This window comes from Trachinotus anak, unplaced genomic scaffold, assembly GCF_046630095.1.
Source record: "Trachinotus anak isolate AG129_WGS33_773 ecotype Australia unplaced genomic scaffold, CSIRO_AGI_Tana_v1 ptg000016l, whole genome shotgun sequence".
In the NCBI taxonomy this organism is placed as follows: Eukaryota; Metazoa; Chordata; class Actinopteri; order Carangiformes; family Carangidae; genus Trachinotus; species Trachinotus anak.
In genome coordinates, this window is record NW_027273867.1 from 24364802 (window position 1) to 24391773 (window position 26972).

Below are 26972 nucleotides of genomic sequence, written 5' to 3' on the forward strand. Positions count from 1 at the left end.
TCCATACAATCGGACTTCTTTTTGCAACCAGTGGTGTCGCCCCCTGATGGTCAGTAGATAGAATGCAGGTTTAAGGCTCTTCTGCATTGGCTTCATTTTCTGGAACCGGCATCGACGTCCATTTTTATATACAGTCTATGGTTTAGTGACAGGAGCCACACTTTGTGACGTAGTAGTAAGGGCGGGATCAGCTAAGATCCTCTGCAACCAGACTTGGTCAGAAGTTGGGACACAGTTATCCAGAAGACATGTAGTGGTCATATCCCCTGTACTTCCTGGGAACTCCTACTCCCTGAGGAAGACAACGCCGGGATGAAGGGCATCTGGGATATGGAGGAGAAGAGATGGATGAGGCATCATTTAACCACAGGGTGTTTCCTGTTTACGTCTCTCAGCTGAACTGAGTCTGTGTTTACTGACTCAGCTGGACGTCTCATCACCTCCACCTGTGACTGACTCTCCCTCCACACGGAGAGAGAGGACTCAAGAGACAAAGAGACAGGAGGAGCACAGGGTGATGGTTTGGAGCAGGAGAGAGGAGGTTGGTGGAGGAAGGAGAATTAGGAAAAACAATCATCTGAGGAGGAAAGAAGAAGGTACGAGGAAGAGGATGGAGGGGTCCTTTAAACATTCAGAGAGATTAGAGACTGAGGAGGAAGAGAGCAAGATGGAGGCTGGAGAGCTGAAGCAGGAGGAGGAGCAGGAGCAGGTTGCCATGGAGAGCTGGGAGGAGATGCTACACCTGTTCATCACACACACACACACACACACACACAGATCTACTCACATGGAGAACTGGCGGAGTTTGGCCTCGATGCTGCGGTGCCTCATGCACATCCTGGTGAGAGCTGAACCGATGTCCCTTGTCCCCCCTGAAAACAGACACACACACACACACACACACACAGATCGGGTTAGCTGCTTGGTTCTGAGGGAAACATCTGAAGTTGCACAGAGAATCTAATCTATGATCAGTTGTAGGCTGCACATGGAAGCTGATGGAAGCTAGCCCAAACCCTAACACTGAAGAAACTAGGAAGAGTATGAATCCAATTCAAACTCAGTCAACACCATCAACAGCAACATGATCCACACCATCTGAGACGTTCAAGAAGAGACGCTTTGACAACTTTCCGGTGAAAATCAGAGAATTCAACCATTTTCTTTGGCTTTTCCTCAACATCAAGGTCAGAGGTCAGGACTGTCTCCAGAGCAGCAGCTCTAGATCTGAGATGGATTCAGTGTGTTTGTCTTGCTCAAGGACACTCCAGCAGGGTGGAGATGAGCCTGTTCCAGAGCGGGCAGCAGAAGCTCCACAGGCACCCGGAGGAGCCAGATGGTCGTCCTCTCTCTCCCCCAGACGGAGCGCTCCCTCCTGGGGAAGAGTTCAGCAGACCACAGCCTGTCAGCCTGGAGCTCCAACAGCACCCCCAACACTCACACATGCTACTGTTCAAACGGGGACCTGTGAAAACCACGTTCATGCTCGATCTCCAACCTGAACTTGATGCACATTTACAGAATAAATACACTTTAAAAACTTTTTTAAAAGATTTTTATGATGATTAACTGAATGTTAATAAACATGAACTCACTTTTACTGTGCATCAAGTCCATGAAGGGTCCTCACAAGTATAGTTTACAAACGTGTGTGTGTGGGGTGGGGTAGCGAGCACTGCATTGCACCACTGACACCTCTTTCTCTCCTCTGCTCTTCCCTTTTCTCCTGTCTACATGTTCTCTCTCCTCTTCCTCCTCCTCCTCCTCCTCTTTTACACTTCTTCGTCACACCCTATTTCTCCATTTCCCTCTCCTTTCTGTCCTCCCCCTCTTCAGCCTCCTCTCTGTGACCAGTGTGCAGGTTCAAACGCTGAGGAAACCAATGTGGAAGATTCTGTCCATTCGTCCTGATGCAGGTCGGGTTAACCGGCGTCTCTAAACTGCCCACAGGTGTGAATGAGAGTGTGAATGGTTGTTTGTCTCGAGGTGTCGGCCCTGTGATGAGCCGGCGACCTCACCTGACCAGGGTGTAGCCCGCCTCTCGCCAAATGTCAGGTGGGATCGGCTCCAGCCCTGTGACCCTCCAGGATAAACAAGTACAGCATGTTGTTCTTTTCACTGCACTGCCTCTATTCCACAGCTTTAGTTACTGATAATGTTACACATTAATATTTCACATGCAAAACAAACTATATATGCTGAGCTTGAAATATACATTATTTATTTATTTATTTTAAGGATAACCCCTACAGATGTAGCCATCTCGTTTTCAAGGGCGTCCAGACAAAATACAGACAATATAATACAAAAAAACAAAACACACACATTACAATACAAAACACAGACACACACATGAAGCACTCACCAACCCCCATCAACCAGTTCCCCAAAAATGTACAATAGGAGTACAATGAGTACATTCAGAAGTCAGCAAACAACCACATTTGAATAATCTGAATACTTTGGCAGATTGTTCCAGTCGGTTGGAGATTTAAAGTTGACAACCAGTTTCCTTATGTATTTCGGGAACTATGAAAAAGAACTGCTCTGAATGTCTTAGATTATATGAGGATGTAAATATTATTAGGAATTGTTTTCAATAAGGAGCCAGTGGACGTGTCTTCTTGATGAGGGGGGTTAACCATTTCAGTGACTCGTACATTAGACCGTGATGAGTTTTAGGCTAAAATTAAAAAACTGTAAATTACACTGAGCAGGCGAAGATTTGTATCAGAGGTGATTATAATATACAGTAGGTCCGCCTCAGCCTCCAAACCATATTCTTCAGACTAGAAACATATTTGTTTGTACAGACTCCAGCAAAAATCTCATCATCATCATCATCATCATCATCATCATCATCGTGATATTTTTTTCAGTGAAAATGAAATGCAAAAATTACCGTTCTAACTGAAACTATTACTCATTTTTTCATTCAGCCCTATTACATACTGCAAATACTTTTACTTACATGTCATTTTCAGTGTAGCATGCAACATCAATGTGGATATTTATGTCATTTTAATTTTTATTTCCTCCACCTCTGGCTCAGAGGAATCATGGGACTGCTTTAATGCTTATTTATTAAAATCTTTTTCCAGCCCTGAACTGTTTTGGTTTTTTTTCCATCTCTGTCAGCTAACGAGTTGTAGACTTTCCTGGTTTCTTCCATCACATTCAAAGAGCCCGTGTTGAATTTAATAATGTCGACACAGAGCACAAAGTCTAACTGTGCTAGAGATGAACTCTTCTCCTTTATGGTGAAATCCTCAAATCAAATGTGCCCTGGATGTTTCCTCAGTCATGTCCTCCATCACGTGTTTCAAACATCTAAACACCATCTTCTCTCTCCTCGTCCTCCATCACACCATCCCTCTCTTCCATTTTCACACATCATCCTCCGCTCTCATCTTTTTGCTTCTCTCACATCCTCTTCCTCCGCTCTTCTCACCCTCAGACGAGGTGTCACCTCCTCTCTTCTCACCTCGTCTCCTCCTCTCTCGCTGCGCTCCTTTGAGAAACGAGGTGTTGTATTTGTGTCTCAGTCCAGGCTAAATTCCCATGCAGACCCAGCAATCGTCTCATCGAGGCAGCACAGTGCTTCTGTGAGCTTTTAGAGGATGATATCATTCAGAATAGCCGTGTTTAAGTTCCCAGTGGCAGGAAGCCGCTCTCTGGAAAAGATCTTTATACAGTAATAGAGTCAGAGTTGAAAAGCAGACGTCCAAATGAGCTCGGTGCCGCAGGTTTTCATGAGTCAAATGTGCTCAGAAGCTGCTCCCTGGAACAGTTTCTACTAAATTTAAAGCTGCAGGACATGAACTAAAGGACCCAGGACGCGCAACATGCAGAGAAAATGTGCACTTTCATTGAGCTACTGCAGATCTCAAGATGAGATTGTTTTCCCAGATTTTCACAATTCAAACATTTGGCGTCCAAGGAGCCTGGGCAGGTTTCCACACACACTGTAAGCCCGGGGTCCTCAGCCTTTCTGGACCCTGTCCTGCAGGACCCCAGCAGTTAGAGTATGAATAATTTTCTACCAACATTACTTTTATTTTTAGGAGCCAGTGCCAATAATATTACCTGTTAAAATTCACATTTAGGCCATGAGCCACAGTTGAAATTGAGGCTAAATAAGAATCTTTAAGGTGCTTTCAGACGTGGCGCTGTTTGAAGAGTCTGGATGGAGCTAATGAGGTTCACAGATGTTCTAGTTAGAAAATATTTAAAAACTACAATGAAAATCAAGTATTTAACCTCGATAATGTCCATATGGTGTTTTTGATATAGTATGAGACATTTCATGAGCAAAGTCAACACCATGACTGAGTATTTCCATCCTGAACCAATGACAGTCTCCTAAAAACAGATTCAGACAGCCAGGGATTCATACGTCATAGAACCTAAGGAACCAATCCTGTCAACTTGTGGAGACGGGGTGCGGGGCTAAGTTGCCAGTTACAATCTAACAAACAACATCAACAAATAAAAGATGCTAACTACGCTAACTGTTCTGATCCGTCTGACTAATAAAAACTCCTCATCTGAGTCTGGGTCTGACTGAGTCTCTCTGATGTTTCCTCCTCTAACATCTTCATCCTCTCTGCTCTTTCACCTGGACACCTGGAGCCAGCAGGTGGTGGGCGGGGCCAAGGCCTGATCCAGGTTTCTCAATCAGGAAGTCAGAGTAGATTCAGACCCAGTTTTTATGTGGGAAAACCACGTTAAAGAAAATATTAATTATAGCTTAAAGAGCTTAAAACATGTCACGAGGAACTTTAAAACTCTTACACGACTGTTACTGTGTCTGTGGTGACACCATCTACGTTAGTTTGGAAACTTGAGCTTTAAAGTGTCGAGGAGATTCAGAGTGAAACAAAGGGAAGATTAACGTTTCAACAAAATCTGCTGAGTAAAGTGTAAAACTGATCTGATCCTCGCAACTGACACGCTGCCTGGACACGTCTTCAACAGACACATGATCTCTCTCCAAACTCCACCTCAGCTCAGGATGAAATGTTGTTGTTTCATAAGGTTAAATTCTACACTTTAATATGACTTTTTTTTTTTTTTTTTTTTTTTGATGACACAATTTGTACGAGCTTCCTGGTTTTATTATACGACTGTTGTTCTTGCAGGGTCACAGTCAATCAATTGGTTCCTGGTCAATTCAGCTGATTGACCCAACAGTGACTTCTCACGCTGGGCTGTGTGTGTGTGTGTGTGTGTGTGTGTGTGTAATGACTGCCATTGAGACCCAGTTAACCCAATTCATTGGGACAGAGCAGCATCTCTGTCTGATCCACAGCCGGTTCACTCTGATCTCGGCTGAACGGCCTCGAGGCTCCACAGCAGCTCGTCTGTGTGTGAGACTCAACTGGACCAGGTCAGACCCCCAGAGGGAGTCCTGAGTCCCGACCACGTGCGAGTCCCGAAAACAAGCGATTAGTCAAAGATCAAAAGGGGTGTGAAGAAGAGATAATAATAAGGGCTGTAGTGACATCAGTACATATTATAACTTTAATAGTTCAGTGTATTTACATCACAGACCTCGTCAGAGAACGTTAAGGTGAGTGTTTAAAAATATAAATATGAAATCAGTCATGAAAGTTGGCCCAGCCCTACTCTGTGTATAAACTTTATAGTATTTTCTTCCAGACCCTCGGCCCTGTTCCCTCGTCTCTTCATGCTCATGAAGTTTTAGCGAAAATCAAATTGAAATATTCTCAACTCACAAACACATTCGGCTCTAAGAGCAAAAACTGTGACTCCTGACAAGTTTCCATTGACCTACATCTAAATTCACTTTGAGCTCAGTCTGAACAGGAGTAACTCCACTGCCCTGAACGACCTCGAGAATCAGACTGACAATGTCAACGTTTTCCTCAGCATGTCATTCTTAAACCTGCATCAGACCCACATCGAGTATCAAGACGATAACGTCACCGTCGGGTGGATCCCACAGCTCTGGACGCTGTAACCGGAGGACGGGGGTTGAGCTCCACAATGAACAGTAGGTGACCTGGAATCTAAGACTGGAATCTAAACCCGTCTCCCTCCAGCCGTCACATTCCCACCGGAGGAGCTGCTCCACACGAACACTGGTGGAACTGGGCTGAGGAACCGGAGCAGCTGATGACACACACACGTGCGCACACACACACAGGCCCAGCAGGACAGGCAGTAAATCACTGTCCTGTCGAATGAGACTATATTTCTTGTCTTGTTGCTACAGGGAGGTTATGAACGGAGAGCTATTTTTGAGAACTGGTGCATGAGGGGGTGAAGAGAGGAGAGGAAGAGGAAGATGGAGGAAGCACAGAGGGCAGAAGGAGGGATGAAATGTCAGAGTAGAAGAAGAAGAGGACGGGAAAGCTGGAGGATGGCAGAGAGGATGAAACGAAACATACACATCTTTACATCTTTATTTTGTCTTCTTGTCCTTCAGATAACCTGTCAATCAAATGGTGCAGTCGCAGCTGACTTTATTTATATGTTTAGCAGCTATCATCACTGATGCTAATGACCCAGCCCTTCTTCTACTGTTTTAGTTCCAAGCAGGAGTCATAATTTGAATCTAAATGGAGTTTAGGTTGACAAAAGATGGAGGAAACTGTTATTACAGTTCACATTAATTTACAATTACAACAATTACTTTGGTTATCATGACCTGTAGAAACAATTGAGCTACAAAAATAAAACCAAAGTTGTAATAAAGTAAATTTTTCTTTGTTGCCCACCGTAACTGCCACCATTTCTTAAAACTTCCTCGGGAGCAGGAAACGACTGCCAGCTGTTGAAAACAGAAAGTAATAAAAGCACTATAATATGTATCAAGTAAATCCTGCTGTTTTATAGGTGAGAATAGTGTCAACGTGATAAATCAGAGTAGATAATATATATTTATTACTCTGAATATATGTTCAGTGTGTGATAACATTTGCTTTCCCAGCATCCTGTTCACCTCCAACCGCAGAGAACTCAGACATCAGAGCTGTGACGCCAGGTAGGATCACAAACTGTATAAAACCCATGAAGAAGAAAGGAACATGTGTGTAATATGTAATAAATAAGTTCAACTAAAAGTTCTGATGTTACAGTGTGCTGCTGTCTGATTGGCTGAAGGGCAGACAGAGCAAAACCAATCAGGTGATGGTCTGATGGTCAATGTTCAAACAGCTGTAGTGTTGCCCGGTGGTTGCATCAGTCAGCATATCTCTCTGTCTCTCTCTCTCTCTCTCCATATAGCCAAGGTCACTTTACCACTTCAATACGTCTCGCATGTCAACAAGCAGCAGAAGTGTCGCTGCGCCGCCTCTGTCAATCTCTTTAATGCCGCGGCACGAAATACCAGCGTACAGCTAATTAGCAGCAACGTCTGAAAGGTCACATTGAGCTCAGCTGCAGAGACGACAGGAGAGACGACCACATGTAAGAAGCTGCAGCACAAACACATCAACTTATGTTTCACATCAGCTCCTCCACAGTGTCTGTGCAACCATTTATCAGCCGGATTCAACTACTTAAAGCTGCAGGAACATTTGAGGATGTGAACTTTCAACATCGTCAGAGCAGCTTTTACTTTAGATTTATTTATTTCTGAAAGTGCAAAAATGTTTTTTCCAAGTCAAAGATGTTTTGCTCATATTATCTTTTATCTTAAAATATGAAGATCAACAGGTGCAGCAGCGAAAAATCCTAATGATCTTATATAGCTAAGAAGTTCATGCCGTACAAGTGGGTGTGAATAAAAAGCATGTGATACTCTGCACCTCTGGTCCAATCACATGATCTTTCCCTCTCTGATATCCCATTGGTTCACACTTCAAAATGAGCCCTCACTGTATTAACCCTGCATTCACGTGGTGTTGTAATAATCGGAAAAACGAGTTTCCAACTGGGAAAACTCACCTGAATCTGGAAAGTCTGCAAAACCTTTGGTGCAGGACTTGCTGAGTTTTGACGTCACATACGCAGAAACATAAGTAAATGTTTGGTTAATGTCAGAGACTTTTGCTCAACGCTGCAAACTCACGCGTTGCATATCAATTTTTCAGCTAACATTTAATCAGTAATATAATATTAGGTTGTAACTATTATCATTAGCAGTAACCCACAGGACACAGCGATCAACACATCTTCTTTGCAGCGTCAATTTTGTTTCCACAATTTGATCTAAAAGCTCATGAACACAACAAAGTCAGGAGACCGACTTCCTGTCTCAGGAATTTGGACTATCCAAGGAGCACATGAACACATCCTGTTTCAACAGGAAACACAACACTTTAATGAAGTAACAATGGCGCCTGAAAGAGAACGTCATGTTTTAAGATTTCATGTCATTTATGAGCCACCATCACTATTATTATAATTATTACTATTATTAAACCAGCCAGTTATTGCCCTGCACCCACAGCAGGACGATTTCAGGGACTTTTCCACCCTGGATTTCACCTCTCAGGCCTAAAAGATTGAAGGATCTACTTGTCATTTACTGAAAAGCTCAGAATGTGCAGTGAGATGCCGGAAACTGAAACTGAAAAACAAATTTTCACATCTGACACCAAGTCCTCTCTATGCTCACAACATCAACCACAGAGGCAAAATTAAATGAAGTTTAACTTCCAGCATTTCTAAATAAAAACCAAAGCAGAAGCCAAAGAGGTCGACGGTATCTGTGCCTCGTTGACAGTGTCACACAGTGGAGGGTCGGTCCACGAGCCTGCAGCTAAAACCTGCTGGCATTCACATTTAACTGGGTTACAGTCCATGTGAGGCGGGAGTTTTTTGGCGAGACCCGTTAGAGGAGTAAACAGAATTCCTCACAGCTCCTGCAGGGCGACGGGGTCGTACGGTCCTGGAATACCACACACCGAGGCAGGGAGGGGAGCAGTCCAGAGATGCCTGGTAGGGGAGGCTGCAGTCTTAGGATGCCTTCTGCATGAGAGTGTGTGTGTGTGTGTGTGTGTGTGTGTGTGTGTGTGTGGATTCTTTAAATAAGTAGATATTCCTGGGAGTACCTCCCGTCTCTGATTACGTCCTGGATGTATCAGTTTGCTGCTGGTGGGATTTTCAGACCTGGGGTGTGATGGACAACCCTCAGTGAAAACCAACATGTTATAATTACTTGTTTTAAAAGTTTTCATTACAGGTTTTTGTTGAGAGCCTCAGTGCGAGCAGGTGTGGTGGATCATTCTCATTTCAGAGGACAGATTTGGGCCTTTTTCGCCCACATATCTGTTGACCTGTCGCTGCTGTGGCTGGTGTCCTGGGGGAAGGACGGGGTGGTCATGGGCAGTGATAACTGTCAATCATCAGCAGTGAGGCAGCTGCTCCGACCTCGGCTCACTGAGCTGCTGCAGTAACCCAGGGGAGAAAAAACTTACTTGCAGGTGAAGATCACAGATTATTTCTTCTTTTGAGCCAAGTGGCAGCAGATCAGTTTTATGCGGGGAGGGAGGGGGGGGGGGGGGGGGGGGGGGGGGGGTACATTTTAAATTGCAGGTCACGTCACTATAACAGTTTGTCATCATGAGCAGGTGGAGGTTTGAAATTGAGACTAAAAGGGTCAAAGGTATTTTAGCAGGTTTTTCATTATTTCATGATAAAAGCTGTGAAAATTCTACCGTTATGCATTCTGTGATTAACCGCTCTTATTTTGATATAATAATTATGTTAAACCCTCTTTCTGATAATCAACTTTGAGGACTTGTGTTTGCAGGTAAATATCACATGACGAGTTGTCTGCAGATCTTTTTAATATACATACCGTTGTGTTTTGTTAAAACAGTTTGAGGAGAAAAAGTAAAATTGTTTTGACAATGAAGTTGTAAATTTGAGGAGAAATCATAATATTCTGTTCCAACTTTATGGAAAAAACTCTTAAAGGTCCCATATTGTATAAGGTGAGATTTCCATGAAGGTCATATCGCTTTAATTAATAGTTAAAATCAATTCATGCAGACCTATTACCCACGAAAAAGTAAAACTTTTCTCTTGAAATTTTCAGACTTTTTCTTCTAAATTCTCAGATATTTTCTCCCCAAACAGTGTCATGAACATTTTATTTCACTATAACGCAAAAATATGGCAGAAAATCACAATTATTTTCCCTATGGTTTTAATTTACAGCTTATTTTGTTAATGAATTGATTAATTATTTAACCTAAAACCAGCCAACAGTTAAATACCCAAAGATATTCAGTTTACAGTGAAGTGCCAAAAAAGATGTGTTGTGCATACTTGTGTTCCTCCCTTCATGTGCTGTAAACTGAACTTGAACATCTCGTTTCAGAAATAAACCACAGCATCACTTGTCCTGTCATCTCTCCCATGATTCCTTGCACCTTTAATCATCCTCTGAGGAACATTCAGGCGAACAGTTTGGTCGTTTCTCCTCCTCTGGCAGCTGAGAAAACAGAGGAGCTCAGAGGACATGGAGACGAACCAGCCTCCCAGCCACCGGGCCTTTCACACACTGCTCCGTTACTCCCTCACCCACACAGTGTGTGAAGGCTGACCACACACACACACACACACACACACACACACAGACGGGTGGAAACATGCTTCAATCTGCAGAGAAACAGGAATGCAGAAACGAGATCCTGTTGATATCAAACGCTCTTTAATCCCAACATTTTAAAACAAATCCAACAGTATTGTCCTCAGAGATCAGCCAACACACACACACACACACACACACACACACACACACACACACACACACACACACACACACTTTGAACTGAAACTAAAACAAAGTGAAGTGAGCATTTGATTTGTTTGACCCGAGCTGCTGCCAGCCCCCCGAGCAAAACCAGAGCTCTTATTTCACCACTAATCTGTATTCTGAAAGCGTTGGCAGGCTGACTGTGTACACCCACTGCCCTGTGTGTGTGTGTGTGTGTGTGTGTGTGTGTGTGTGTGTCTCAGAGAGCTAAAAGCTTGTGTCACATCAGACTTTGACCTGGCCTGTAAAGACGCTGATGCTGCTCAGGTTGCTGTTTGAAAACGACGACGCATCCTGAGCTTCAATTAAAATGGAGAACAAACACACATCAACTGTCACCTTCACTGCACAAAAGCGTCAGATTTTCAGTTCACACTGAGGAGCAGGGTTTGACTGACCTCATAAAGCAGCTGTTAAGATGATTCCTTCAATATTTTAAAGCTCCACACAGTCTAAAGGTAGATGTCCATGTGTTTGTGATTATAAAGCAGGTCTAGGTTCTATATTAACACTGTGAAAGTATCAAAGCCTCAGTCCACAGAGAAATGCACACAGCCTGTATTCAGAAACTGAGCCTTAAAACCAGCCGTCAGGACTTCTGCAACTTTGTGATGTCACAACAAAGCAGTCACTGTGCTCAGCCAAGCCCCGCCCACCTGGACCCACCATCCAACCTTGCAGGATTTCATTTCTCTGAGTGTTTACCTGAAATCCGATATATTTTTATTGGATCACTCAGAAAACAGTCAGCCAATCAGAAGAGAGGCTCAGATCCTCTCTTCTGATTGGCTGACTGACTTGTTGTTACTAGAGCTCCAGAGAGAAGCCTGAGAGAGGAGATGTAAAACTACACTGAGATGTTTTTTGGTTCATAAAACCACAAATATATCTTCTGATGGAGATCAACACTTCAAACATGTAAAATATTGGATCATTAAATTGTGTATTTGTTAGTAATCGTCTTCACTGTTTTGTGTATTACTGCACTTCTGAACCATCAATCAGTGGCATAGTGTGAAACACTTGACAAGAGTGTAAAGTATTAACACAAGTGGAACCATTATGTAGCCTCAAGGTTCATGAGCAACCAAGAAGATTATTTAGTGTCATTCATGTCTGTGACTCCATTTCTCAGAAGTTTTATAAACAGAAAGCAGATAAAAGTGTTTGGGTGTTGGACACTGGGCGAGTGAGCCGCCATGTTTACATTGTTCTCATCATTAAATCATCTGACAATGATTCATGCAAAACAATAAGTGTCAGTGTGTGAAATGTTTAACTGCACTTCTCATCAGCAGCAGTGACACAGAGACAACGTGTTGACAGTAAACAGCAGTTTAACTACAGCTGAACACACACACACACACACACACACACACACACACACACACACAGATAATAACAGTGTGTGGGGAGAGGAGGTGAAGTGTCTCTTTGTAGCAGTGGCTCTTCAAACACACAAGGTAAAACAAGACACAGACACACACACAGAGTGAAGCAGTCCAGCCTGTGTTGGTCGTCTGCTGCTTAATGAGCTGTAATCCATTCAAAAGACCCTGAGGCACAACTACTACTACTATACACACACACACACACACACACACACACACACACACACACACACACACACACACAGCTGATTACTACATCCTATTAAAGGCTCCCTGGAGAAACACAACAGTCTGACTGTCTCAAACTTCCAACCTGATGATGAAGGAGGTGAAACACACCTTAATAAAAACAGTAACTTCTCCTCTGAGACACCGTCCGACTGTGAGAACAGCTTGAAATGAGGTTGAATTTCATGAACTGTCATTTTATTTCTACAACGCTACAACACAATTAGATAAAACATCAGTTACAAAAGGTTTTACAGAGAAAAGAAGCAGCTAGGTCAATATTTTTATCGTAACATCACATCGAATGACAACATGAAAGGAGTCAATCTGCAGCTCCCCTCAGCTTCACTGTTCTGCTTCACTCTCACAGCCTCGTTTTCTGGAGCTGGAGGAGACCAAACACTGAGCTAAAAGAGCGGGAACACTGGACTGAGACACATCAGGTGGAGACAAACACCACAACACATGAACAGGAAACTGTTGTGTTGTGTTCTTTACTTGTTTCCAAGTTTTAAGATGATTTTTATAAATCATACCTTCATCTGAACATCTTACCTGCATAAAGAAACACATGTGAAGCTGCTGTAGGTGTAAATGTGCACAGATGAGCAGGACCACCTCCAGATGTGGTGTGTTCAGGTGTAAATGTATTCTGTGCTGTTTGGTTGCAATTGTTAGAAAATCAATAACTGACGCATGTTGACAGGTGAAGTAGAGCCCATCGACCTTCCTCTGACCTCTGACCTCTGACATCTTCACTGTAAATATTTCATTTATTGTTAAAAATGTTCTGTTATTTTTTTCCTCTTACTGTGTTTACTGTTTTGCACCAAAACACCAAAGCAAATTCCTCATATGTCAGAGGCTCCACCCACTTCATTTGCATATTAAGATACAATACAACCAGGCTGCATCAGAGGCCATAACTGAATTAAAATATCCAGATCACAAAAACTGATTTGAATCACAATCACAGTGTTTGACAGGTCTTTGAATTCACAGAACAACATCAGACAGAAACCAAACCTCAGGTATTTAGGTTGGATGATGCTTTTCTATGTTTTAATGTCTATGTTTTCGTTTTGTTTTGAGACCGAAAAATGCTGATTTCTCCTCTGCTCTTCAGTTCTGTCTGTGCAGACACAGAAAATACACTGACTGTGTCTTAATGATGTGTTTCTAAAGCTTTACATGTGAATTAAGTTAAATATAAAACTGCTCCGTTAATCTGATGGAAACTGACAGTGTGTTGTGGCTGTAATGAACTGTGTATGAGGTCTATGTTTCTGTGTTGACGGTGATTTTGCCATGGGTACTCAGGTGTGTGTGCGTGTGTGTGTTTTAACTAAGCCTGTTCGGGCAGATCTCTTTCTTTAGTGATTGGTTGTTGTCTGTTAAACCAGACACACTTTGATCCTCCCATCGCTCCCTGGAGATGGAAGACATACAATCACACACACACACACACCTCTAGTTCTCTACCAGCATGTAAATCAAATGTGAATTAACCGTCAGTGCATCACTTCCCTCCCACAGACCTCCAGAGGAACCGGGTTTCCTGTGTGGGAGACTGTGATCTACATTAACTAGCCACTGGGCAGAGGAGGTTTTAGTAGGTTACATGTACAACCCCATGAGCAGTTTACTGTCAGGTAAAAATGTGGGAGAAAAGTGTGTCATTAAAATATGAGAACCGTTATGAGAAGTACTGAGGTAGAATTGATCCGATTAGTCCTGTTTCACTTGGTTTACTTTGATGAATGAAAAATATTTCATATGGAAAAAGAAACAATTTAACAATTTAAGACTGTTCTCGCTTTAAACTGATTCCCAGCCTTGAACCTCAGCTCGGATACAAGTCTGACACCAGATGATAATCCTCACTGTATTATATTTTTTTTATGTCAGTGTTTTCATCATTGAAGTTGACTAATGTCAGGAACACACTGCCTGCTACTGACAGCTCTATCTGCCGACATAGACCTTGGATAATAACCATCAGCAGGTGACTCAAATGTTTGATTTCCTTTTATTATAAATTAATTTCTGATTCATTTTTGACAGAAAATGTCCCTGTCTCCACATTCAGCTGCTAAAATGGTTAGAAAACAGGCGAGACGCTGAATCTCTAGCTCACGTGACGCAGCCAATGTGTTCTGCCAAAAGGGCAGGCTGACAAAACCTTTGCATGTAAAGGTTTTTAAGGCTGTGTTCATTTCTTTTTCCACCTCTGACACATTAGCATCTGTAGACAGTCGAACAAATCAAACTCAAATGTTTGCTGTTTTTTTTGCTCTGTTTTTGGTCTCTACCAGCTGCTGGTGCAAAGTGGGTTTATCAGCAGCACAAACCCAGAACTAGGATAAAAAGTCCTGCAGAGCTGCAGAGTTCGCTGCCGTCAGTTAATATAACGTAAGATTATTGTCAGTTACAAGCTGTTAACATGTAAAGTGACGATGCTCCAACCTCAGTTCAGGAGGATGAAATGAGGTTATGTGAAACTGACAGAGTGAAGCAGCTACACACAGTTCACCTCTGCAGTGTGACGGTGTAGCGGTGAATTATTTAACAGCTGCTCAACCTTTACAAATGGCTCTGACCTCCTGCTGGTCCCCTCCACCACCACATCGCCGCTGTCTGGAGGGGCAGACACTACAAGTCTATTTTTTATTTCCTCTCCTTTTTACGCCCTTTCCTACGTAGAATAAACAGACGTCTGGCTCTTTCTTCAAAAGACAAAATCAAACCCTAAAACGTGACAAAGCTTGTGTTGCGACTTTGAGCCGAACCCGTCCCTCCCTCTTTGTCTTCCTCCACAGAGACCTGCACACAGCCCGAGTCCAGACCTGCAGAGGGAGTGCTTAATTATTCCCTCTGATGCTCCCTCACATGGGTGGGGCCTCATAACTAATTAGGAGCAGTTTGTGCAGGAGATGAAAAGAAAACACACACAGTCTCACCTGCTGGGTAGCCCTGGTTAATAATTCAAACACACCCTCGGGCTGACTCACACAGACAGCAGGTATGTTCCTGTGTACAGAGACAGACTCAGAGCTGAGAGATTATAAGAAATAAATTATTATCTGATTTAATGGTAAATGACTGAATTAAATTGTATTTCCTGGCAATAAAAGTTTATAGTTTTTACATATTTACTTGCATTTTTTGGGCAAAGAAAAAAAAACTTGAAACTAATGCATGCTCGCGATTTTCTCAGTGTTCATAGCCCTCAGTACACAGTCGGTTTTCACCGACATAAACTCTGGTGTTAAATGGATTATTTTGCCCAGAACCAGATGTTGTCATCAGCAGCTGCTGTTTGTTGCGGCTGCTAAATATCAACACTAGAATATTAACAGTAGATCCTCACATCTGCACTCAGTCATATGAGGATCACATTCTGTGTGACGCCAAACCAGGCATCTGCTGCTGTTGCCGTGGCGATGCCATTCCATAATAAGGCCCCTTTAAGACCACACACTGCTGCTGCTGGCAGTCACTTCAGCTCTGCTCTCACATTAAACAGCACATGACGACGAGCACCTGGAGCTTCGTCTATAAAACTGACTCATGATCAGGTTTCAGCAGAGAAACCATCACGTGCTCCTCAGCATGGACCAGTGTTACCGCTGCAGCTTCACTGGTCCCAACTGTCAGTTTCCCACCATGAGCCACTGTGACTTTGCCACGTAGCAGCCATAAGAGGAAAGAATTCACACATTCAGAGCTGCTGTTGTGTTTCCTTCACATTTCAAACGTGTCTAAATTCAAAGGGTCGTGCGGACGGGTTTGACTTTATATGACAGTCGACTCTTACTGTGAAGAACAGGAAGACAAGAGCAGAAATAATAAAGGGGCAGTGTTTATTTTCTTGGCCTTGACTTGTTTTTAATCCTTTTCTGACTCAGTCTGGGGTTGGACTTGATCCCATTTGGACTCAGTCTTGACTCGACTGTTTTGGACTCATACCTAAGTAAACTGCTCGTGCTTGGACGGGACATAAGTGGTCTTGACTCCAGCCCTGATCCTGGGATCCTGGGAAGTGGTTTTTACCACAATTCCAAGACTCTCTTTTGACTTTCAACCACCCTTTTCAACAAATTCATGTCGGGTTAGACGCTGATGAGATGACAAATACCAACATGTGTAGATGGAAGACTGTCCTGTAACAAACGAGCCCACAGGTCGTCTGTCAGCAGGTCACTATGACCCATAGTTAGGTTTTGTTGCTAGGCGATATCTAGTGGTCGTAGTGATGATGACAGGAGCAAAGGGAAAAGTGCGGTGACGTAGTTTATAGAGTGACAAAGTCCACGTCAGGAGGAGGTTGGGGTGGATGGATGAATATGACCCAGGAGAGCGGTGTTCGATTCCCATGTGACAGCAGCAGTTTATGTTGTTTCTGTTATCCATGACTGTTCGTTGTTATTATTGTAACCATGACAACAAAGATTGTCTGATGTTGAGGAAGTACTTATTTTAACCCAAATCACCATCTTTTCCTAAACCTAACCAAGACATGACCGTTATCAGAGTAACCATGGCAACTAAGGTAGGTACGCTACTCTAGGTATAATCTGTATCATGTATGTATGTTTATTATTGTTACCTTTACAACCAGGGTCAGGTACACCTGCCGCAAGGGTTTGGTTGTTCAGGTTGGAGGACTGGTTGGTAGATGGACAGCGACAGTGATCATATGACCTTCAACTTCAACTTTCTTCAACTTCTGGGGGAGAGGAAATTTGTCTTTTTCCTCTACAATAACTTAAAGAAGTTTCTGTATTTAAAAGCTCTGTGCAGATCACTGTCAGAGTAAGAAATGTCAATATTTTTTTGTCACTGAAATGTTTCCTTCCAGCAAACTTCCTCAGAGCTGCTGGGAATTATCTGCATGAGGCGTCTCATTGGTTCAGTCATCCACAGGAAAAAAAACCATAAATCAAACTATTAAATGGAGCAGAGAGAGCTGAGCTCCCTTTAAATATCACTGCAGTCAGCAGTCACGCTCGTGGCAGCAGTAGTAAATAGAAATAGTGATCACAGTTATAAGCAGGGACGTGTCGTGGCCTGTGTCTGTGAACGTTTGACCTCGGCGCTGGAGGAACTTCAGAGACACGTGAGACGGCTGTGACTCGTCTGGTGGATGAAGAAGCTGGAGCTGGAACAGAGACTTTGGTTTTACAGTAACTTCAGCCTCCTGACTCCAGTTTCAGCTTCTGACATCATCCCGTCAGTATAACATCTCCTGTGATGTCTGTTGATCAAACTCTGGTCCGGGTACAACTTTTACATTTTCTGGCCCCTTTGATCTGATTTTTAAGGCTGTTTTGTTCTTTTTTGTGGCAACGTTAGTGAACTAAATTGAAATAAATAGCTTAAATTGCATTTTGGCGAATAAACACTGGTTTTTTACCACTTGGGATTTATTTTTCCACTGGTTTATACTGGTCGCCAGCACCAAATACAGCTTTACCCTCTTAGCTTTTTTCCAATAAATTTCTAGGGCACAGGTTTTTTAAATTTTTGGTTTCAGTTTTAGTTCATGTTTTCTTTCTTATTTTACAGGTCTGTAATTTCTAATATTTTATTTTTCTTCACTTCACTTTGCAGCTGTAAGAACAACTGCTCCGTTAATGTCCAGTATGTTGGCATTTCAAATTATTATTCATTTAGTCAACATTCACAGTGCAGAGGACATCAGTCACATCAGTAGATGATGCTGAACTATAGATGAAAGTGCAAAGTGACTCTGATTCATGTTTCATTTTTCATTCTACAGAGATTTCATGACCCTTTGGGAACATTGATCCTGGACCCTGTTAAATATTGATCCCAGAAAGATAAGAGTGAAGATAAAAAAAGAAGCAACAAGTGTCTGGTCCCATCATCATCATCATCATCATCATCATCATCGTCATCATCATCATCATGTCGGACGTTCATGACATCACAAGCTCAACACACAGCACTTTATCTCCAGCTATGTTTACATGTAGCACAGCAAGACAGGCACAAATCTCCCAGAACCCTCTGCTGGCGCCGTCATGGTCGTCCGCTGGAGAACTATATTTGACCAAATAACACCACTGAGTCTTAATAAAATATCTAATAATGTCATATCTACCAACCAGGCTGGAAACTAACAACATCCAGGAAAGAAATGTGTAAAAAGAACTTTCTGGCGCGTTAAAGAAGCCATTTGTAAGTTCTGCTATCGCTACATCGCCACCGTTAGCATTAGCAGCTGTTAACTTCTTTTCTTTACTCACCAAGAGATGTCCCCAGAGGTGGAAAGAAATGCTATTTTCACTTTTCAGACTCAGGTGACATCACTTGAGGACATTTATCTGACATCACTGGATCCACAAAAGACTTTATACAACTTTTCTCACGTTGACCTCCACAACATCTGCAAACAGACTCCGATGTGTAAAATCAGTGGAGTTCTCCTTTAAATGTAAGAAATGCTGAGTGCGTGTTTTTGGTGAGGAGTGTGTGTCTCCATCTGACCTTGATGAAAATCCTAAAAACGCTGCTGCGTGGACACTGCAGATATGACATCACTCACCTGCGCCTGAGATGACATCATTAAATGATGAGCTGCCAAAGGAGGCCATCTGTGAGCTGCTGAAGACCGAACACACACACACACACACACACACACACACACACACACACACACACTGCGGACACTGACTGCAGCAGCCTCCACAGGGATTTACTTTCACTACAGTCTGTCTAACACAACACACGTTTACAAGCACTGTGCACTTTACACCCACCTCACACTCTGTACACAATCCAACAGGTGAGACTGGTTAACTGTTTTTTTTTCCTCACCTGCTAAAAGCTGCACATCATGTTTGCAGCTACACCTGCAGTGTTTGACGTTTCATATTCTGTATCAGCTTTGATGCAGCTTTTAACTGAAGCTACACACAGATGAATTTAACTGGACTGGTATTTAACAGAGACCCTAACAGGACCGAGCCAGTGCTGAGCCCTGAGATCAACCTGGTCCAGCACCTCTGGGATGAACTGGACTGTTGACCCAGCATAAGTGCTGGACCTCACTAAAGCTCTTATGAATAAGAAGAAATCCCTTCAGCCAGGTTCAAACACCTGAAGCCAGAGGAGTGGAGGCCGCTGCAGCAGCAGATTAACGTCCATGGCTCCGTAATGAGATGTTTAATTATCTCACATGAATAAATAAAGGTCATGTCACAGTTTTGAAGAAACTCTGGTGATTCATATTCCTGCTGTCGTAGCTGGACGTGATGCTGGTGCTTGTCTTTACTGGTGTGAGTGGAGCAGCAGGATAAAAACTCCTGCTGCTCCACTCACACCACAACATGGGGGGAAGGTTTTAACCCAAAATAACATCTGGCCTGCTCACTGTAGATTTTACAGGTGGCAGTTAGGCTCAATGCAACGCTAACGCTTCATTAATTATCAGCTGCTATCAGCCGAGACACTGCTAACCTTCCTCTCTGCTAACCTTCCTCTCTCTCAAGATGGAGGAGGAAGAAGAGGAAAGTATCCTCTTCTTCCTCCTCCATCTTGTTCTCTTCTCCTAAACTTCTTCCCTTCCTCTTCCTTTTTGTCATCATGTCTTTATTTTCCTTCTTCCTCCAGTTATTTATGTCAGGTTCCTCCTTTTCTTCCTCGCCTCCTCTCCTTCCCCCTCTTGTTCTCTCTCCTCCTCTTCCTCCCATCTTTCACTCTTCTCTACACTTTTCTCATCTCACGTTCTCCTCCTTTCCCTGCACTTCCTGTCGTCCCTTTCTTTTCACCCTCTCATCGCCTCCAATCCCTTCTCCTTCCTCCTCCTCCTCTTCCTCCTCTGTCCAACCCAGTTACCAGGTGTTGACATATTGACGTGGCCCCTGTCAGAGCGACGACCCTCAACCGGCCCTCACCTCAGAACGAAATCCTCCCCGGCAGCAGGTTGCTGTGGCAACCACGGTCCAGCACACACACACACACACACACAAAAACAGTGTCAGGTAGAGAGAGGAGGACACCCGCAGTGCCTTATCTCCACAGTGTGTGTGTGTGAGTGTGTGTGTGTGTGAGTGATAACAATCCTCCACTTTAGACTGAATATTTGCATCTGTTCCAACTGTCAACACTTACACAGTCTAAGTGGAAACTTCCCGTGGGAGAACAAAACGAATGCACATATAACCTGGGCTGAACCCACACACAGCGACTTTGTCTTTTGTGTCTGAGTGGAAACTAAATCTAATTATTGTGCAGCTTGTTTCTCTGACTTCCTCACGTTCTTCATTTTCCTGCTGATGATACGATACATGAATGTTACAACTAATGAGAAAAGGCCTCTACAGAGGCCCGTCACAAACAAAATAAAAAGCGTTCAAATTGCATATTTAATTAAGAAAACTAATACTAGAGGCATAGCAAATGAAACTCAACACTTCCTGCAGGTTTTTCAAATTAATAGTCTTCAAGCCTTCCCTTTCTAGACGGTTGTTATCTTTCATAGATAGCAAGATAGATCAATACATCTATAGATAGAATGATAGAAAGAACGATAGACAGACAGACAGACAGACAGACAGATAGATAGATAGATAGATAGATAGACAGATAGAGCCTGAATCCTGCAGTGATTTCCATCTTGTTGCTATGAGCACCAGCAGCAGCAGCCGCCTGGACATGACAGCCAACAGCCTCCCTCCCCCCCTCCATCTATCTTTTTCATCATCCCTCTCTCTCTTCCCCCACCACCATCTGGCCTCTATCTCTCTCCTCTACCTCCTCTTCCTCCTCTCTCTATGCCATCCGTTCCTCTTCTGCACATCATCATCATCATCATCTCTTTGTGTTTTTTTCTATAAACTCCGTCTAATCCAGTCATTTCTAAAATTTCATACTTTGCCCGTTCAAGCCCGGCCTCCCTGCGTGCTCTCTGTTCCTCCTCCCTCCTGTGCTGGTATATAAAGGGCCAGACTGGGTTTACTGGTAGCACTGACTTCTTCACTGACTTCTTCAATTCAATAATTCAACACATCTATCAGAGCTGACTCACTGTTCACAGCTCAAACAAGAACAAAGCTCAAAGACAACTGCAGCATCTATTTGTCTCTAATGCTCCTCCTCCTCATCATCATCATCATCATCATCATGCTTTTTAGAATATGTGATTTTTTAAAACTCTTAAGGAATTAAAGTTTTTTTTATATATATATATATATATATATATATATATATATATATATATATATATATATATATATATATATATATATATAAAAAGATGCAGTGAGTAACAGCCACTGTTTTCTTCTGTGGATCAGAGATGTGAGGAGGACAAGGAGCAGTGGAGGAGGAAGTCAGGCATGTTGGGTTGTGGCTCCACAGACCTCTAATCGTCCCAACAGTCGCTGAGAGAAACCAATAATTCTGCACACTGCTCCAGGTGTAACAGCGAATGCACACACGCACACACACACACACACACACACACACACACACACACCAGTCAATTACAGAGCGACTGTGACCCACAGCCCTAGAATCATCGCGGCAGTGACTGATTGTTTCCTCAGCTGATGTTGTCATTGTGACAGCAAGTCACCTCGACAGGAAGCTGGCCTACATCCAGCACTGTGGACTGACACACACACACACAAATACACACACATACACACACACCTTGAAGATGTAGGTTCACTGAAACAGAACCCACAGGATTCTTCAGCAGCTCTCCACAGAGGTTTCCACTGAGATAAATACTGAACAGGAAACAAACCGAGCTGCCCATCAAGGCTTCCTGCTTCATTGAATCAATCCAGGAAGTGACCTCTATCGATATTCCAGTCCAGTGATCAGGAGGACAGCCACCTCTGATCATTTGTCAATAATAGGAAAGTACAAATCAATAGAAAACGTGCAAACAGCTTCACAACAATGACAACACAGAACACTGAGACGTCCTGAGGCTCCTGTGACCGAGGACGACAAATCAGGAGACAGCTGATCGTTCAACTGATCGTTCAACTGATCACACAAAGGCCAACAGAGTGTTTCTACTGTAGCAGCCAAAGAAAACCAAAAGAAGCCAAAGAAGTCCGGCAACATCCATTATCCATTCACCTTCATCACAAGTAGGCTATAATAGATAAAACAGTACACACACACACACACACACACACACACACACACACATATTAGCATCCTACCTCGGCTGTTGGTTGCCAGGTCGGCCACCTTCTGAAAGGCGTCCAGGAAGGCTGCTACCGCCACAACCGTCGTCCTGGGAACAGAAACAGAACAGAGAAACGTTTGGTTTCCATGGAGACATCCTATAAAACATCAGTTAACTCTGGTTTCTATGTCAAATATTTGTCAGAGTAGAAGTTGTTCAAAGTGTAGTAGGATGCAGATGCTGTCATTTAGAGACAGAGCATTTCACCTCTGGTAATCCAGATGTTTTATAAATGTCTCCTGACATCACCTCCTGTCTTCATGTCTGGTTGAAATACATCAGTCTCATTTTTATAATTTACCTCAGCTGTAACAAATGATATTGACCTTTCATTAAGACATTTGAATTTAAAGTGGAGTATTTACTGTTTTCTCCACTGACAGTGTTGATTAGCTACGACTGGTCTTCAGTGATTGTTCCACTCCAGAAAATCAACCTTTTTCATGCACCGAGAGACGCTCCAACAAGAGTTACAACATACAATCACTGTTTTTGAAAAATACAAGCCAGAGGGCAATTAACTCATTAATTATTTTAGTATCATGCAGTATTTTTGTCAGTTCAGAAGATGATTCAAATTTTGAGTGTTTCCCAAAATGACCTGAATTTTAAAATGAATTTCAAGTTGATTTTCATGGTGAAATAACCTGAACCTGCAGCAGTTTGTCTGGAAGGTGTGATATGTTCTGGCAGTCATGTAAAGTGCTCTGCATTGATAAGAACTGAACTGAACTGAACTGAAAAGCCAGAACACCCAGACAAACACTGACTATGTAGACACAGGGTGAGGAAGAGGAGCAGAGCTGCAGTCACAATGTTTGCAATCAGCTTTGACCTCTGGTGACCCCTGGACAGTGCAGAGTCTCTGGAGGCTGCGACTGATCCATCTCACTGATAATGACTTTATGGTAGCATCATTAATCTCTGCCAGCCACCGAAGGTTAATTGAGTTGTGCATGTGCATGTGTGTGTGTGGGTGGGCGGTGGTAGGTGGTTAATGACTGGAAGAGGTGTGAGAGTGAGTGTGTATGTGTGTATGTATTTCCCATGATGCAGTGGGGTTCAAGTGTATGTTTGCAGTTTGTACGTGCACACTTTTCCGTGTGTGTGTGTGTGTGTGTGTGTGTGTGTGTGTAGTCGGAGACGAGGTGACAGAGCAGAGGTGAGCCTGACATTTAAACACTTAATGAAGCGACTGATTGGATTTTCATGAGCTCGGGTTGAACACAGTCTCAACATGTGTGTATCTTTGTGTACCACCAGCGCACACATTTACCTTTAACGTGCTGCCTGTTGGAACGACCAGTGAGTAAAAACATCCCAGTCAAACCTCAGTGAGAGGAATGAAATAATGAACATGAAACATCTGCTACAGGTTTTAAAGCTGTTTTGTAGCCTGGAGTGAAGTGTTTGATTAAAATAATACAATGAATCTGACATTAGACTTTTAGTAATACAGTACTAGCACTGTGTGTGTGTGTGTGTGTGTGTGTGTGTTACCTGAGCTGTGACTGTAGTTTGCTGGCCTTGCTGATGAAGTCGTCCCAGACGGGGTAACTGCCCTGAACACAGAGAGAAGATAAATATTTGAATTACATCAGGAACATTTTCCTTCATAACAGCAGCTCGAACAGTAGTGAATGTAGAAATTATTATTATATACACTCTGTATAATATACAGTCTGTTGTCCAGAGTGTGTTGAACTGTCTGTGAGCTCTTCAGCTCTAAAACACAGTTACTGTCACACCGAGAACCGATCCACTGCCGGCTCTGTTTCCCTCTCATAAAGGAGCATCTGCAGACGTCAGGGTTTGGATCTGATTGGTGCCATTATTTCAAACAAATAGGCAACAAAATCAGTTAGTCAGACAGAACAAGCAGCCTGAGGATGTAACCTTATAACCTTATAATGAAAATAATAAATAATGAGTTAGTTTCAGTATTAAACTGGATTTCCTTTCTTAATGTAAACTGACCTCCTGTAAAGGCCTGTGCAGATTTTAAACTTGTTATTCTAAACGGTTATAAAATCGTGTCGTGATCATTTCAAATTTGACAAATGTTGCAGTGACTAAAACACCACAGGTCGATAATAATGTCAGTGTCAGTGGTGATAAAGTGACAGGACTGATGGGAAATGTGATGTCAGTTTGGAGAAAAACCAGGAAACACAAAGATTAACTCATCTCCATGTAAAGTTTTCTGGTGTGTGGCTCCTCAGCCAAAACACATAAATCCTGAGCATCAGACAGAAAACACGGAGACGGATCAATATCGCAGATCCATACACCCCCGCCCACCACAGCCCATTTAGAGGAGGCCAAACAAGCGCCCCCAGGTATGCAGACGCAGTTTGGGTCCAGTGACCGGGTTCAATACGAGACAGGAATAAAGGCGGCAGACACTGCAGTGCGGTACTGCACCACTGGATCATGTGTGTTCACAAACGAGGCTGCGTGGAGGGAAACGCTGAGTCTCTGCAGCCAAACACACAAAGGCACGAGAAACTGGGGTACGCTTCTAATGTCAGCAGGAGTCCCCTGATGTTTTCAGGATGGGTGGGGCTTCTTTTTTTTTTTTACTGCAGTGAAAGATCTGAGGCGTCAGTGGAGGCTGTAGTCTAGACTCACAACTGTGTCACCAATTTACACCCATTTCTGAAAATACCACAAAAATCCTACAAAAAAAATAAAACATAAAATAAAGCTCTTTAGTGAAAAACATTTTTTTTTTCTTCTGTATATACTGAAAATAAACAAGTGCTGTTTTGGGTTTGGGCGAGTTTGTCTCAGATGGTTTGTTTAATGATGGTGGTTTAATGATGGGGAGTAAATAGAAACTGAAACGTGAGAACAAAACTCAGGCTGCACAGTCTGAAAATGTCTTGAACCCTGCTGATTACAGTCATGATCCAGCGTCGTCTGAACAAAAACCCTTTGGTGCAATATCATCAGAATTAGTGAAAGTAAACTCACAAAGGCTCAAGCATGAAAAAACTTTTCTTGACCATTATCTTTTTTTTTGTATCCTGGATTGTTTGTGTGCTATAGTTTACACTTCTCCTGTGTTTTATTAGAGTTGATATCCATCAGAAGATACATTTGTTGTTTCAGCCAATCAGAGGAGAGGCTCTGAGCCAATAAAAATATAGCAGACTTCAGGTAAACACTCAGAGAAACCAAACCCTGCAAGGTTGGCTGGTGGGTCCAGGTGGGCGGGGCTTGGGGCATGGCTGAGGGGAGTGGCTGTTTTGTTGTGACATCACAAAGTCCTGATGGCTGGTTTTAAGGCTCAGTGTCTGAATACAGGCTGTGTGCATTTCTCTGTGGACTGAGGCTTTGATACTCTCACAGTATTAATATAGAACCTAGACCTGCTTTATGATCACAAACACATGGACATCTACCTTTATATGATATGGACCTTTAAAGCAGTAGTATTGGGATCTTAGTTATTCACACACAGGGAACCGTGAGCGTTTTCAAATTATTTATAGCAGGACTGAGTCAGAATTCAACAGAACAGAACAGAAACTTAAGTGTAGCCCCATCTCCTCCATCAGACCTGTGCAGTGCACACAGTGGCCTGCATTACATGGTACAGACGTTTGCACTGAAGGATAGATTAGGGGTTTTTTCATGCCTATTTTATCACAATATTCACATGCCATATGTAGATTAAGAGAAAAGACCCGCTTATGCTGCGACCTCTGTCTCTGTTAGAGATCAGAAACTAAATCCATGTTTGGTGCAAAAATACATTCTGAAGAGCAGCCAGAGCTAAAATCAGTCTCCAGCAGTTGGAGTTTGCCGAACTGAGTGAGTGAGTTACAGTCGTTTCAGTACAACATTCTGGTTTCCTTTCTGAGATCCATCTTGTTGTGTTGTTGGGACCTTACACCAGCTACACACCCATATGCGACTACCTGGAAAAAGAAATACTATAACAATATCACTGTGTAAAAATACTGTCACAAGTCAAAGTACTGCATTATAATGATTGATGCATTAATGTGCGAAAATCCATTTAATGTTGGAGCTGGAACTTTATTTACTCCTGGGTGTAAAAGTCTTTCCTTAACCTACAACAACACATCATCATTTATTTGTTGATTATATTTTGTCTGAATCAGAAAAATAACTAAAGTTGTCCAATAAATGTAATGGAGTAAAAAGTCAAATATTTTCCTGCAGTGGAGAAGAACAGAATCAGAAAATGAAAAATAAAGTACAAGAACCTTGAATTTAATAATGAATTACACAGTGAGGACTGTGGATCTCTACCTCTCAACATACACATGACTGATGGATATTATAATCAAACACACTGTAACATCTCTCTGCTGCTTCAGCTGAAACACCTTCACTCCTCTGCTGCTTTGAG

At 42.7% G+C, this 26972-nt stretch overlaps 1 protein-coding gene across 2 annotated transcripts in view; it reads right to left on the reverse strand.

Annotated features, from left to right (window-relative positions):
* Positions 1 to 26972, reverse strand: part of LOC139634582 (protein MTSS 1-like) — a 49188-nt gene that overhangs the window by 15014 nt on the left and 7202 nt on the right. For both annotated transcript variants that reach the window (XM_071501133.1, XM_071501132.1), the window contains exons 2-4: positions 24089 to 24150; positions 22563 to 22636; positions 788 to 872 (exon numbers count right to left, since the gene is read on the reverse strand). In XM_071501133.1, the coding sequence (XP_071357234.1) occupies positions 788 to 872; positions 22563 to 22636; positions 24089 to 24150 (221 nt within the window). The remainder of the gene's footprint in view (positions 1 to 787; positions 873 to 22562; positions 22637 to 24088; positions 24151 to 26972) is intronic.